Source organism: Oncorhynchus tshawytscha, linkage group LG22 (genome assembly GCF_018296145.1).
Source record: "Oncorhynchus tshawytscha isolate Ot180627B linkage group LG22, Otsh_v2.0, whole genome shotgun sequence".
NCBI lineage: Eukaryota > Metazoa > Chordata > Actinopteri > Salmoniformes > Salmonidae > Oncorhynchus > Oncorhynchus tshawytscha.
In genome coordinates, this window is record NC_056450.1 from 40,361,681 (window position 1) to 40,375,900 (window position 14,220).

The window sequence follows — 14,220 nt, forward strand, 5'->3', positions numbered from 1 at the left end:
TAATGGTTGTGGTGATAAGGCTTCCCTTGTACCATTGTTTCAGGACGGCCGGAGAAACGAGTGCAGATTTCAAAAGCGTCATGGTTGCACCATCACTACAGTGAAAACGGCTTTGCTTTCAACCCGATCAGGGTCGAAAGATCTGACCCATATTACCGGAACCAAATATGTATCTTCCTGTAGCAAATTTTAAAAAATAAATAAATGTAGAAACCATGTCAAGGGCCGTTCTAAATCTACTCTTGTATCGTTAACACATTTAAACGTATCAACAATTTAGGTTTTTATAATAAATGTATATGTCTCTACAGCATTATGTAATAGTTGTAGATGTCCTTCAGAAGTAGATTGAATTCGTACAGGCCCAATATAGGCTGAATCTCAATCCATTATAAAACAATATATTTTTTAAAGTATTTTCTGGTGCTCCTAAATTTCATGTGGTGCTCCTAAATTTCATGTGGTGCTCCTAAATTTCATGTGGTGCTCCTAAATTTCATGTGGTGCTCCTAAATTTCATGTGGTGCTCCTAAATTTCATGTGGTGCTCCTAAATTTCATGTGGTGCTCCTAAATTTCATGTGGTGCTCCTTACTTTGTTAAGTAGGAAGCACCAGTGCTACTAATTAATAAATGTAAAAAAATGTAGAGTCCTGCTCGTCCGACAGTTGCTCCCCATCTGTCGGGGCAGTGTAAACAGAATTGTTTCATTGAGCCTACACTCTTACAACGTTTTTTTTTTTTTTTTTTTTTTTTAATCGCAGAGCAATGTTTTTGAAACAACTGAAATGTACAGACATTTTGAAGACTTGTCTTAAGTTTTTTACTTGAATTGTAGTAACAGGCTGTTTCATATTGAAATTGTCACCGTAGCTTTAAATCCCAGCAGCATTTTTTAAAGAAACTCCCCCGCTGAATCATCAATGTTTTCAATGGAAATGTGCTTTTACCTCATATAATGACTTCCATAATATTGATCAAATGAAGCCTGCTTTGTTCTAAGGTCACTTTGATATGCTAGTGTAAGAGTACATACAGTCCCTTCGGAATGTATTCAGACCCCGAGACTTTTTCCACCTTTTGTTACGTTACAGCTTTATTCTAAAATGGGTTAAATAAATAAAAATTCCTCAGCAATCAACACACAATACCCCTTAATGACATCACAATACCCCATAATGACATCACAATACCTCATAATGACATCACAATACCTCATAATGACATCACAATACCTCATAATGACATCACAATACCTCAATGAAAAAAAGCAAAAACAGGTTTAGACATTTTAGCAAATGTATAAAACATTTAAAACAGACACACCCTATTTACATAAGTATTCAGACACTTGGCTATAAGATTCAAAATTGAGCTCAGGTGCATCCTGCTTCCATTGATCATCCTTGAGATGTTTCTACAACTTGATTGGAGTCGACACACCTGTCTATATAAGGTCACACAGTTAACAGTGCATACTAGAGCAAAGACCAAGCCACAAGGTCGAATGAAATGTCCATAGAGTTCAGAGACAGGATTGTGTCGAGGCACAGATCTGGGGAAGGGTACCAAAAAATGTCTGCAGCATTGAAGGTACCCAAGAATACAGTGACCTCCATCATTCTTAAATGGAAGAAGTTTGGAACCACCAAGACTCTTCCTAGAGCTGGCCAAACTTGAATTGTTAAATAGTTTGTGCTTAATGGCTAGTGGCTACTGTGATATTTACGGTAAATTTGAGCTGCGACCCAAGAATGTCACGTTTCCAGACACAACAAAAGGCGAAGGCAAGGATGTAATATGAATTGGCCACTCCTCAGACTCTTTATCTCTTGTAGTGGGAATAAGGCCATAGATAAAGAAGGTCTGAACAGCTCGTCAATGAGCGCTACATCATGGGAGACTGGCCAGACGACAGGTGTGTAAAAGTACTGATAACTTGTGTGTGCTGATGGGTCTGGGTGTTAGGAGAAGTAAGAATATTTTGTATTACTCCTCAGCTTCCATAAGCAAGCAAGCAAGCAAGCACACACACACACACACACACACAAACACCCTGACCCCCCCCACTCACAGTGTTGCTGATGACCAGGAGAACGTTGGCGTCTATGGGGTTGTATATGATCTGCATCAGGGGGTTAAAGGGAAGGTCCTGCTGCTCAAAGCTGTTCCCAAAGTCTCTGGAGATAAAGATACGAGAGCCCAGGCTGCCAGACACATCACCTGTCAGGATCACCTGAGAGGAGCAGGACAGGCAAACCAAATTAACTCCTAGAATTTAGGAACATCGAACAGCTTTTTTTTGCTACATACGGAGACATCCCATATTATGAGCTTAGAAAAGTAAGTAAGCTTTCAGTAAAAGTGTTGTCATTATTTTCCTTCATATGCCATGAACATGTAAGCTAGTTCACAGGTTTTAAACACAAAACGAGTCCTACCTTCCCAGAGTTCTCTGGTCCGATGGCGATGCCGAACTCTGTCCGGATGAAAGTGTTGTTGATGAGGTTTGTGACGTCCTGGAACGACTTCCCGTAGTTCTCACTGAGGTGGCAGAGAAGGAGGTGAGACGGTCAAATAGGACACTTTCTTGTCCACTTTCCTTGTACACTAATATACTTTAAAATATTTAACCAGTTGTCAGCTCAAATAATAGCTGTATTCTTACATGGACATTCTTCCGACATAACTGGTGGTGAATCGCAACATGAAGAACCCTTACCTTCGATAGAGTTTAGACTGACCGAATCGCAACATGAAGAACCCTTACCTTCGATAGAGTTTAGACTGACCGAATCGTAACATGAAGAACCCTTACCTTCGATAGAGTTTAGACTGACCGAATCGTAACATGAAGAACCCTTACCTTCGATAGAGTTTAGACTGACCGAATCGCAACATGAAGAACGGCACCTGGAATGTTGTCAGAGCCAGGATGACCTGTAGAGAACAAGTCCAGCTTAAGGACTAGTATAAACTGTGTGGTTCGATCCCTGAATGCTGATTGGCTGAAATCCGTAGTATGTAAGACCGTATACCAAAACATGTATTTCTACTAATCTAATTACGTTGGTAACCAGTTTATAATAGCAACAAGGTAACTCAGGGGATGGTGGTCTATGGTCATATATATATATATATATAAAAAAAACACACCCCACGGGCCTTACTGCTTTAGTAAAGAACACCTGTATTCCATCAATGAGTTTGACATAATGATCATTTAAAATCAGCACATAATTATGACAGAATGGAACATGATCAAAAAAACTCACCCCGGTGGCGTCTCCAACCCAGGCCAGTGACACGGACCCACTCAGGTCATTGAAGGAATACTGAGAAGAAAAAGTGAGATAAAATCAGAATATTTGCATTCTGTTTATTGTTGACTGACTGATATGCATCACATACATACAGTTGACGTCGGAAGTTTACATACACCTTAGCCAAAGACATTTTCACAATTCCTGACATTTAATCCTAGTAAAAAATTCCCTGTTTTAGGTTAGTTATGATCACTACTTTATTTTAAACATGTGAAAAGTCAGAATAATAGTAGAGAGAATTATTTATTTCAGCTTTTATTTCTTTCATCACATTCCCAATGGGTCAGAAGTTTGCATACACTCAGTTAGTATTTATTAGCATCGCCTTTAAATTGTTGAACTTGGGTCAAATATTTCAGGTAGCCTTCCACAAGCTACCCACAATAAGTTGGGTGAATTTTGGCCCATTCCTCCTGACAGAGCTGGTGTAACTCAGTCAGGTTTGTAGGCCCGTAAGCACCCCCACAACATGATGCTGCCACCCACGTGCAACACGGTTGGGATGGTGTTCTTCGGCTTACAAGCCTCCCCCTTTTTCCTCCAAACATAATAACGGTCATTATGGCCAAACAGTTCTATTTTTGTTTCATCAGACCAGAGGACATTTCTCCAAAAAGTACGATCTTTGTCCCCATGTGCAGTTGCAAACTGTAGTCTGGCTTGTTTATGGTGGTTTTGGAGCAGTGGCTTCTTCCTTGCTGAGCGGCCTTTCAGGTTATGTCGATATAGGACTTGTTTTACTGTGGATATAGATACTTTTGTACCGGTTTTCTCCAGCATCTTCACAAGGTCCTTTGCTGTTGTTCTGGGATTGATTTGCACTTTTTGCAGCAAAGTACATTCATCTCTAGGAGACAGAACACATCTCCTTCCTGAGCGGTATGACGGCTGCGTGGTCCCATGGTGTTTTACTTGCGTGTTTTACATGGTGTTTATACTTGTTTATACTTGCGTACTATTGTTTGTACAGATGAACGTGGTACCTTCAGGCGTTTGTAAATTGCTCCCAAGGATGAACCAGACTTGTGGAGTTCCACAATTTTTTTTCTGAGGTCTTGGCTGATTTCTTTTGATTTTCCCATGATGTCAAGCAAAGAGGCACTACGTTTGAAGGTACACCTCCAATTGACTCAAATAATGTCAATTAGCCTATCAGAAGCTTCTAAAGCCATGACATCATTTTCTAGAATTTTCCAAGCTGATTAAAGGCAGTCAACTTTGTGTATGTAAAACTTCTCACCCACTGGAATTGTGATACAGTGAATTATAAGTGAAATAATCTGTCTGTAAACAATTGTTGGAAAAATGACTTGTGTCATGCACAAAGTTGATGTCCTAACCAACTTGCCAAAACTATAGTTTGTTAACAAGAAATTTGTGGAGTGGTTGAAAAACGAGGTTAATGACTCCGACTTCAACTGTAACTAAAAGAAAGCAAGCCATCACATTAGTCATGGGGTGTGTAATACAGGAGTGGTTTTTAGGCATACGTGATCTTGAAAATTAACTGCAGAAGATCTAACAACATAATAAGGATATACACCACATGATCAAAATATCTTGTTCTGACTGGCAGCACGTTGTCTAACTGGAATTTACACTACATGAACAAAAGTATGTGGACACGTGCTCGTCAAACATCTCACTCCAAAATCATGGGCATTAATATGGAGTTGATCCCTCCCCCTTTGCTGCCATAACAGCCTAGACTCTTCTGGGAAAGCTTTCCACTAGATGTTGGAACATTGCTGAGGGGATTTTCTTCCGTTCAGCTGGAAGATCATTAGTGAGGTCGGCACCGATTAGGCCTGGCTTTGCTGTCGGTGTTCCAATTTATCCCAAAGTTGTTTGATGGGCTTGAGGGCAGGGCTCTGTGCAGGCCAGTCAAGTGCTTCCACACCGATCTCGACAATACATTTCTGTATGGACCTCACTTTGTGCACAGGGGCATTGTCATGCTGAAACTGTTGCCACAAGTTGGAAGCACAGAATCATCTAGAATGTCATTGTATGCCGTAGCATTAAGATTTCTATTCACTGGAACTAAGGGGCCCGAACCATGAAAAACAGCCCCAGACCATTATTCCTCCTCCACCAAACTTTACAGTTAGCACTATGTATTCAGGCAGGTAGCTTTCTCCTGGCATCCACCAAACACAGATTCATCTGTCGGACTGCCAGATAGTGAAACGTGATTCATCACTCCAGAGAACGCGTTTCCACTGCTCCAGAGTCCAATGGCGGTGAGCTTTACACCACTCTAGCCGACACTTGGCATTGGTGATGTTAGGCTTGTGTGCAGCTGCTCGGCCATGGAAACCCACTTCATGAAGCTCCTGACTAACAGTTCTTGTGCTGACATTGACTTTACTTCCAGAGGCAGTTTGGAACTCGGTTGTGAGTGTTGCAACCGAGGATTCATTTTTACGTGTTACGCACTTCAGCAGTTGGCGGTCCAGTTCTGTGAGCTTGTGTGGTCTACCATTTCACGGCTGAGCCGTTGTTGCTCCTGGATGTTTCCACTTCACAAAAACAGCACTTTGAGCTAACCGGGGCAGTTCTAGCAGGGCAGAAATTTTACGAACTGTCTTGTTGGAAAGGTGGCATCTTTCGACGGTGCCACGTATAAAGTTACTGAGCTCTTCAGTACCGGCCATTCTAATGCCAATGTTTGTCTATGGAGATTGCATGGCGGCGTGCTCGATTTATATCCACCTGTCAGCAACGGGTGTGGCTGAAATAGCCGAAGCCACTCATTTGAAGGGGTGTCCACACAGTTTTGTATATATAGTTTATTCAAGGAAGATGGTCATTATAATAAACATACGGGTAAATGCTAAAAAGCTATTTGGGCACTTTATAAAATGTAGATTAAACATAACACACACATATACATATATATATATATATCTGTATCTGTATGATAGATAGATCTGTGTGATATATATATATATATCTATAGTACAGTATATAGTATAGTATATATAAGTTATACGCCTAATCTACATTTTATAAAGTGCCCAAATAGCTAAGCAACATAAGTATTGTGTGTGTTTGTGTGTGTGCACAAGTGAACCTAATTCCCTTTACCTCCCTACTGCTGTACCATTCATCTGCCTCTCACTGTTACAAAGCGTCACATGTAGACACTAGTGTTACAAAGCGTCACATGTAGACACTAGTGTTACAAAGCGTCACATGTAGACACTAGAGTGTTACAAAGCGTCACATGTAGACACTAGTGTTACAAAGCGTCACATGTAGACACTAGTGTTACAAAGCGTCACATGTAGACACTAGTGTTACAAAGCGTCACATGTAGACACTAGAGTGTTACAAAGCGTCACATGTAGACACTAGTGTGTTACAAAGCGTCACATGTAGACACTAGTGTTACAAAGCGTCACATGTAGACACTAGTGTTACAAAGCGTCACATGTAGACACTAGAGTGTTACAAAGCGTCACATGTAGACACTAGTGTTACAAAGCGTCACATGTAGACACTAGTGTTACAAAGCGTCACATGTAGACACTAGAGTGTTACAAAGCGTCACATGTAGACACTAGTGTTACAAAGCGTCACATGTAGACACTAGTGTTACAAAGCGTCACATGTAGACACTAGTGTTACAAAGCGTCACATGTAGACACTAGTGTTACAAAGCGTCACATGTAGACACTAGTGTTACAAAGCGTCACATGTAGACACTAGAGTGTTACAAAGCGTCACATGTAGACACTAGAGTGTTACAAAGCGTCACATGTAGACACTAGAGTGTTACAAAGCGTCACATGTAGACACTAGAGTGTTACAAAGCGTCACATGTAGACACTAGTGTTACAAAGCGTCACATGTAGACACTAGAGTGTTACAAAGCGTCACATGTAGACACTAGAGTGTTACAAAGCGTCACATGTAGACACTAGAGTGTTACAAAGCGTCACATGTAGACACTAGAGTGTTACAAAGCGTCACATGTAGACACTAGAGTGTTACAAAGCGTCACATGTAGACACTAGTGTTACAAAGCGTCACATGTAGACACTAGTGTTACAAAGCGTCACATGTAGACACTAGTGTTACAAAGCGTCACATGTAGACACTAGAGTGTTACAAAGCGTCACATGTAGACACTAGAGTGTTACAAAGCGTCACATGTAGACACTAGAGTGTTACAAAGCCACGCACCGCTAATCCTTAGCATGCAGAACCAGACCAGTAGGCCTTGGACAAAAATGTCCTCACAGTAGGAGGCTGCACTATAGTATAACTAGTCCCAACTGTCAATCAACTGCCAAATCCTCTTTAGAAGAAGAGTCAAACATACACGTACTTAACCCAAATTACAAAAATGACATGTTGTTTTCCTTATGACAGCAATCCATGATTTAGTTTAGTTTACCTGGCACTGTATCTACATGCTTAGTGTTTTAGCAGTTGTGGCATACATCCAATCAAGTCCTGGCTGGTCCCGATATTAGTATTTTTTCCCCCAAATCCTCCGAAAGGATCTAAAATTGATTGTTAAGCTCAACAAAGTCACTTATAAGATGATTTGAAAATGATGCGTGAAAAAAGATGCTAATGTGACTTGAAAATGGGATTTGTGCCACAACTTCTAAAACGTTAGCATGTGGAAACAGTGCCAGGGAAATTAAACCAAAAGCATGGAGTTCTGACCGGAGCTGTTGGTTCTGCTAGCTAGCTAGAATAAGATACTTAAAACTCTTAATCTCATCAAGCGGTTACTCTACTCTTTCACTATGTGGACATTCGTAGGATTAGGCCCAGGCCACATCCGGGGCAGTACTATCTATAAACCAGACCTGGGTTCAAATACTATTTGAAATCATTTCAAATACTTCCATCTGTGCTTGATTGAGATTGCCTGCTGCAATGGAACCAATAGACCAATCCCAAAAGTGCACCTGGCACTCCAGGCAAACTCTCAGAGTATTTAATAGATTTGAAATATTTCAGATAGTATGTAAACCCAGGTCTACTATAAGCTGCAGTGGGAACTATGCTGTACGGTACCCAAACAGGAGTATGTTGGACCTATGGAGGACATTTAGGTTGAGCCTCTTAGAATTCTGCCTTCAGTCTTTAGGGTTCTTCCAACATAGGACTCTATTCACAATAAAAGGTCACTACTTTTGACCAGGGCTCATAGGAGAAAGTGTGGCATTTGGGACACACATTTAGTCCCTAGATTACACATAATCCTGCCTTTGGCTTCAAGGTCTGGCTGGGACAGAGAAACTATGCAAAGTATATCGCTTTGGAATGGCTGGACGAATGGCGTTAGATCTGAAACTATGTCAATCATTATCAGTGCATGACTCTAAGAAGATCTGTGACAACACAATACTGTACGTACAGGAATCAATTTATTATGTTTTGGGAAGCCCATAATGACTAAGTGGTCATTGTTTGTCCTATTCACGGTTGGTTCAGAGATGTACAAGTTGTTGCCAAGGACTGACTATAAAGCTGATTGATCATTGTCAGAGGTTAACTAGGGTGCAGGAGTTGGTGTCCCTACTCTTTCCACCTCAGGGCCTGGTGTTACCACTTCTGAATCATGCCAAGCTTCCTTGTGTGTGCTGTAGCCAACGTGCAATAACACATTCATATGTAGGAGGAAGGTATCATTTAGAAGAAAGTGCATCGTTATAAGTTCCTACTAAAATGTTTATACTAAATGTAATTTGTTTTCACTTGCTTAGAAGGTAATGAAGGACGGCGGTAAGGACAATCAAGAACAGGACACACACACATTCTTATCAGGAACTACCAACTAAATCAACGAGGTGTCTGTGAGTAAGCTGTTTTGTTATCCGAATAGACCACAGACGTATTGGGTAAGATGTTGTTAAAAAAAAAAAAATTGGGTTTACTCTATCCTGTGTTAACACAGCCAGATAATAATATAGCCTTGTTTCAAGGACATCTGGTGATCTGAAATTAGACTGTGCTTTAAGGAAGAGCTAGCTACAGGGTGTTTGAGGACAAAATCATTAAGGCAGTCAGCAGCTTGTCCATGATGTACAGTGCATTCGGGAAAATATTCAGACCCCTTGACTTTTCCCACAGGGGCGGCAGGGTAGCCTAGTGGTTAGAGTGTAGGGGCGGCAGGGTAGCCTAGTGGTTAGAGCGTTGGACTAGTAACTGAAAGGTTGCAAGTTCGAATCCCCGAGCTGACAAGGTACAAATCTGTCGTTCTGCCCCTGAACAGGCAGTTAACCCACTGTTCCTAGGCCGTCATTGAAAATAAGAATTTGTTCTTAACTGACTTGCCTCGTAAAATAAAAAAGGTTACAGCCTGTATTAAAATTTTATTTTTCCACCTCATCAATCTAACACAATACCCCATAATGACAAACCAAAAACTGCTTTTTAGAAATTAGAAAACTGAAATATCACATTTACATAAATATTCAGACCCTTTACTCAGTACTTTGTTGAAGCACCTTTGGCAGCAATTTGAATGACACTACAAGCAAGCTTGGCACCTGTATTTGGAGAGTTTCTCCCATTCTTCTCTGCAGATCCTCTCAAACTCTGTCAGGTTGGATGGGGAGCGTTGCTGCACTGCTATTTTTCAGGTCTCTCCAGAGATGGTCGATCAGGTTCAGGTCCGAGCTCTGGCTGGGCCACTGAAGGACATTCAGAGACTTGTCCCGCAGCCACTCCTAAGTTGTCTTGGCTGTGTGCTTAGGGTCGTTGTCCTGTTGGAAGGTGAATCTTTGCCCCAGTCTGAGGTCATGAGCGCTCTGGAGCAGGTTTTCGTCAAGGATCGCTCTGTACTTTGTTTCGTTTAGCTTTGCCTTCATCCTGACTAGTCTCCCAGTCCCTGACGCTGAAATATATCCCCACAACATGATGCTGCCACCACCATGCTTCACCGTAGACATGGTGCCAGGTTTCCTCCAGACGTGACGCTTGGCATTCAGGCCAAAGAGTTCAATATTGGTGTCATCAGACTAGAGAATCTTCTTTCGCATGGTCTGAGAGTCTTCAGGTGCCTTTTGGCAAACTCTAAGTGGGCTGTCTTGTGCCTTTTACTGAGTGGCTTCCATCTGGCCACTCTACTGTAAAGGCTTGATTGGTGGAGTGCTACAGACATGGTTGTCCTTCTGGAAGGTTCTCCCATCTCCACAGAGGAACTCTAGAGCTCTGTCAAGAGTGATCATCGGGTCCTTCTCCCCTGGGTTGCTCAGTTTGGCCGGGAGGCCGGCTCTAGGTAGAGTCTTGGTGGTTCCAAACTTCTTTCACTTTTTTTGCTACCCTTCCCCAGATCTGTGCCTTGACAGGTGTGTGCCTTTCCAAATCATGTCCAATAAATTGAATTTACCATAGATGGACTCCAATCAAGTTGTAGAAACATCTCAAGGCTGATCAATGGATAGTCAAAAACCTATGAATGTGGGCCTACTCCCAATTCTCATCAGTTCTGCCAGTTCTATTGTAAATGTCAGATGTGCTCTAAGAAGCAGAAACAGTTGCTTGTGAACATATCTAACTACACAACCCTTTCCCTATATGCCTAGCCTATTACCATTCTTGAAAAACATTTTACCATCCAGACACACTGAGTCAGAACATGATAACAAGGTAGCCTGAACTACAGGTTTTGCATGTGTGAATTTGATAAGCTAAATGCCTAACAACTACTCACACCTGATGACACCAGTACTTTCTTGAAAATACCCTCCATAGACTACACGGGATATGAAATACCCTCCATAGACTACACGGGATATGAAATACCCTCCATAGACTACACGGGATATGAAATACCCTCCATAGACTACACGGGATATGAAATACCCTCCATAGACTACACGGGATATGAAATACCCTCCATAGACTACACGGGATATGAAATACCCTCCATAGACTACACGGGATATGAAATACCCTCCATAGACTACACGGGATATGAAATACCCTCCATAGACTACACGGGATATGAAATACCCTCCATAGACTACACGGGATAGAAATACCCTCCATAGACTACGGGATATGAAATACCCTCCATAGACTACACGGGATATGAAATACCCTCCATAGACTACACGGGATATGAAATACCCTCCATAGACTACACGATATGAAATACCCTCCATAGACTACACAGGATCCATAGACTGATAATACCCTCCATAGACTACACGGGATATGAAATACCCTCCATAGACTACACAGGATATGAAATACCCTCCATAGACTACACAGGATATGAATATCCATAGAAATAAATACCCTCCATAGACTACACAGGATATGAAATACCCTCCATAGACTACACGGGATATGAAATACCCTCCATAGACTACACAGGATATGAAATACCCTCTATAGACTACACAGGATATGAATATATGAAATACCCTCCATAGACTACACAGGATATGAAATACCCTCCATAGACACACAGGATATTTTACTATCTATTCTAGAGTTAGGCAGAAAATGAAAACAAGCTAGCAGGCCACGTAATTTGTAGTATTAAGTACACCACCACCATCATCATTCCATGAATTACCTAACTATCAAACGTACACTGGGTTACAACTATTGCCTATAGCTTACAAAGATAAAGAATATATCCTTATTGAAAAAATAATGCCAGTTCAAGCCATGTGGAAAAACAAGGTAGCTAAACAAGGCCTAGTATGAAGTAGAGCAGCATCATTCCTATGGGGAAATATAGGTCAGACTCATAACCATTAGACAGGGAACAGTTGAGAGACCGGACTAACTGGAGACGCATATTAGTATATGATTACACTAGACTGGAGAATGGCCTCCATGCAGTACGGCACTGGGCGGGATATAACATTTAAATTAATTGCTCTTTGTATTTCCATACTGTATTAGAGCTGTAGAACAGAAGACAAACTGTATGCTAAACTCACATAAGATTACACGTGACATGATTTACAGATACCCTAAAACAATTAGCTACAGAGATGCTAAATTGAAGATTATAACCCATAGTCCTGCACTGTACGGGGTTGAAGTAATCTTTAACTCCAGTAGCCTACTTGTGTCAATCATATGCTGTTGGAAAAGATCAAATGGGGGGGGGGAATGTGGCATGTGACAAATAAACATTTATCTTGATTCGTATTTATTATGAATCCTCGTTAGCCCTTACGAAAAAAATATCGCAGTCAGAGTGCAGTATAACTGCAGTATGCTGCAAATGCGTCCAAGATACAACATTCAATTGCAGTTACTGCACTTTTACGGCAGTTTCAAAACGGCAATATTTGTGTAGGGGGGTAAGGGCTGGCTTGACGATAGTTCAGTGAGTCAAACATGAAAACATTGATCTCGTTCACATGCCGTAGCATTAAACACAAGAAGTGTTTTACAACAACTGGAAAATATATATGCTATTTGGTTAGTTGCATGGCGACCGCAACAGATCAGTTGCACTGTTAAAACCCACGTCATTTGAGAAGGGAGCAGTCGTGTCATTATGAGGATAATTGTCGAGGTAAAGTGTCACCTGAAGAGCATTAACCTATTATGTGGGTGAGTGTAACCTAACCGGACCTGCGGGGTTAACTTACGGTTTGGGTGTTGTTAGTCAACTTGGTGTCGAATCCCTGGAGACGGTTACAGTCTCCTTGATCCGCACTTCTTCTGCTCCTAATGTGGTCGGATGATTCAGAATCAAACGGATCTAAATCTGGTGATCTCTTTTCGATATTCAAACTGGGATCTTTCACAAATGCATACTGACCGCTGTTATATTGTCCTTCTTTAAAATCATAAGATGACGTCAAATGCTGGAATATAAAAAGAATAACACAGTGCGCCAGAACTCCCATATTCACTGTTGGCCAAAAACACGACTATAATTGTACGATATATTTTTGTTATTCTAGTAATCCTGACTATAAATCGTGGGTCGCTCCGGTTCGAGCACGGCCGCCGATGACATCAACACAAACAGTAGTCCTGACAGCGAGTGGTAGCCTACTTCGGGCTTTGTATGCTCTGCATGGGTCATAGACTATTTGAGGCGGTGCGCTCCAGTCTCCAGAGCGCTTAGTTTTACGTCCCGATGCGCGGAAAAAATGTCGGAAGTCCCCAGCTAAAAACAAATCAGACGCACTAATTTGCCGAGATACATTAGGTCCAATTGTCCACCGTGCAACTCCTTGTCCAAAAATTATACAATGTAACGGTGCATGAAATTGTGTCTATGGGATGGATATTACACACCTTTGCAGATAGCCCGCTGTGATTGGATTTTACTGTGTTTGACACTGAAAATGAGTCTTCTGATTGGTTAAGACCCCATTCGCACTTCCTATCACACAATTCTCTGATAGCTGGCAAAGCCTTGTCAAGTTTGGTTGAGGGCACTACAGCTATTCTATAGAGACAAAGATTATGGATATACCGATAGAGAGCAATAATAATGGCGTATTTTTGTAGGCACTAACTTCGCAATGGTTCGTTGGACAAAGCCTATGGGGAAATGAATGGTTTTTGTAGGGTTTATAAACGCCAAAAATACGGTCAATATCTATAATATCTCATAGAACAAAACGTATCAGATCTCCTAAGCCTGTGTTTACCTCAGACCTTATTATCGTCGTCTATCCCAAAACCAATTTTCCACATGACTAAACGAACCAGGGGTAACTAATTTCCGGTTTTAAGGACTACTAGCCAGCTTGTAGGGTTGTTACTAGTTGGCACAGCCACAAAGTCATAAACCTAAACAATGATTTCTACAATTTATCTTCTTAAAATGTGATTTTAAACCTAACATTAACCATAACCACACTTCTAACCTTATGCCTAACCTTAAATTAAGACCAAAAAGCTAATTTTTGTTGTCATATTTTTGACCATATTGC

General features: G+C 41.2%; 1 protein-coding gene across 2 annotated transcripts in view; it reads right to left on the bottom strand.

Moving 5' to 3' along the window:
- Positions 1-13,580, bottom strand: part of LOC112257656 (sortilin-like) — a 35,812-nt gene extending 22,232 nt beyond the window's left edge. The window contains exons 1-5 of one of the 2 annotated variants that reach the window (XM_042304219.1): positions 12,919-13,580; positions 3,275-3,334; positions 2,866-2,939; positions 2,441-2,543; positions 2,074-2,235 (exon numbers count right to left, since the gene is read on the bottom strand). In XM_042304219.1, coding sequence (XP_042160153.1) covers positions 2,074-2,235; positions 2,441-2,543; positions 2,866-2,939; positions 3,275-3,334; positions 12,919-13,179 — 660 coding nt within the window. In that variant the 5' untranslated portion in view covers positions 13,180-13,580. Of the gene's footprint in view, positions 1-2,073; positions 2,236-2,440; positions 2,544-2,721; positions 2,782-2,865; positions 2,940-3,274; positions 3,335-12,918 lie in introns of those variants that run through there. The other variant, XM_042304220.1, reaches the window with a different exon arrangement.
- Positions 13,581-14,220: the final 640 nt, after the last annotated feature.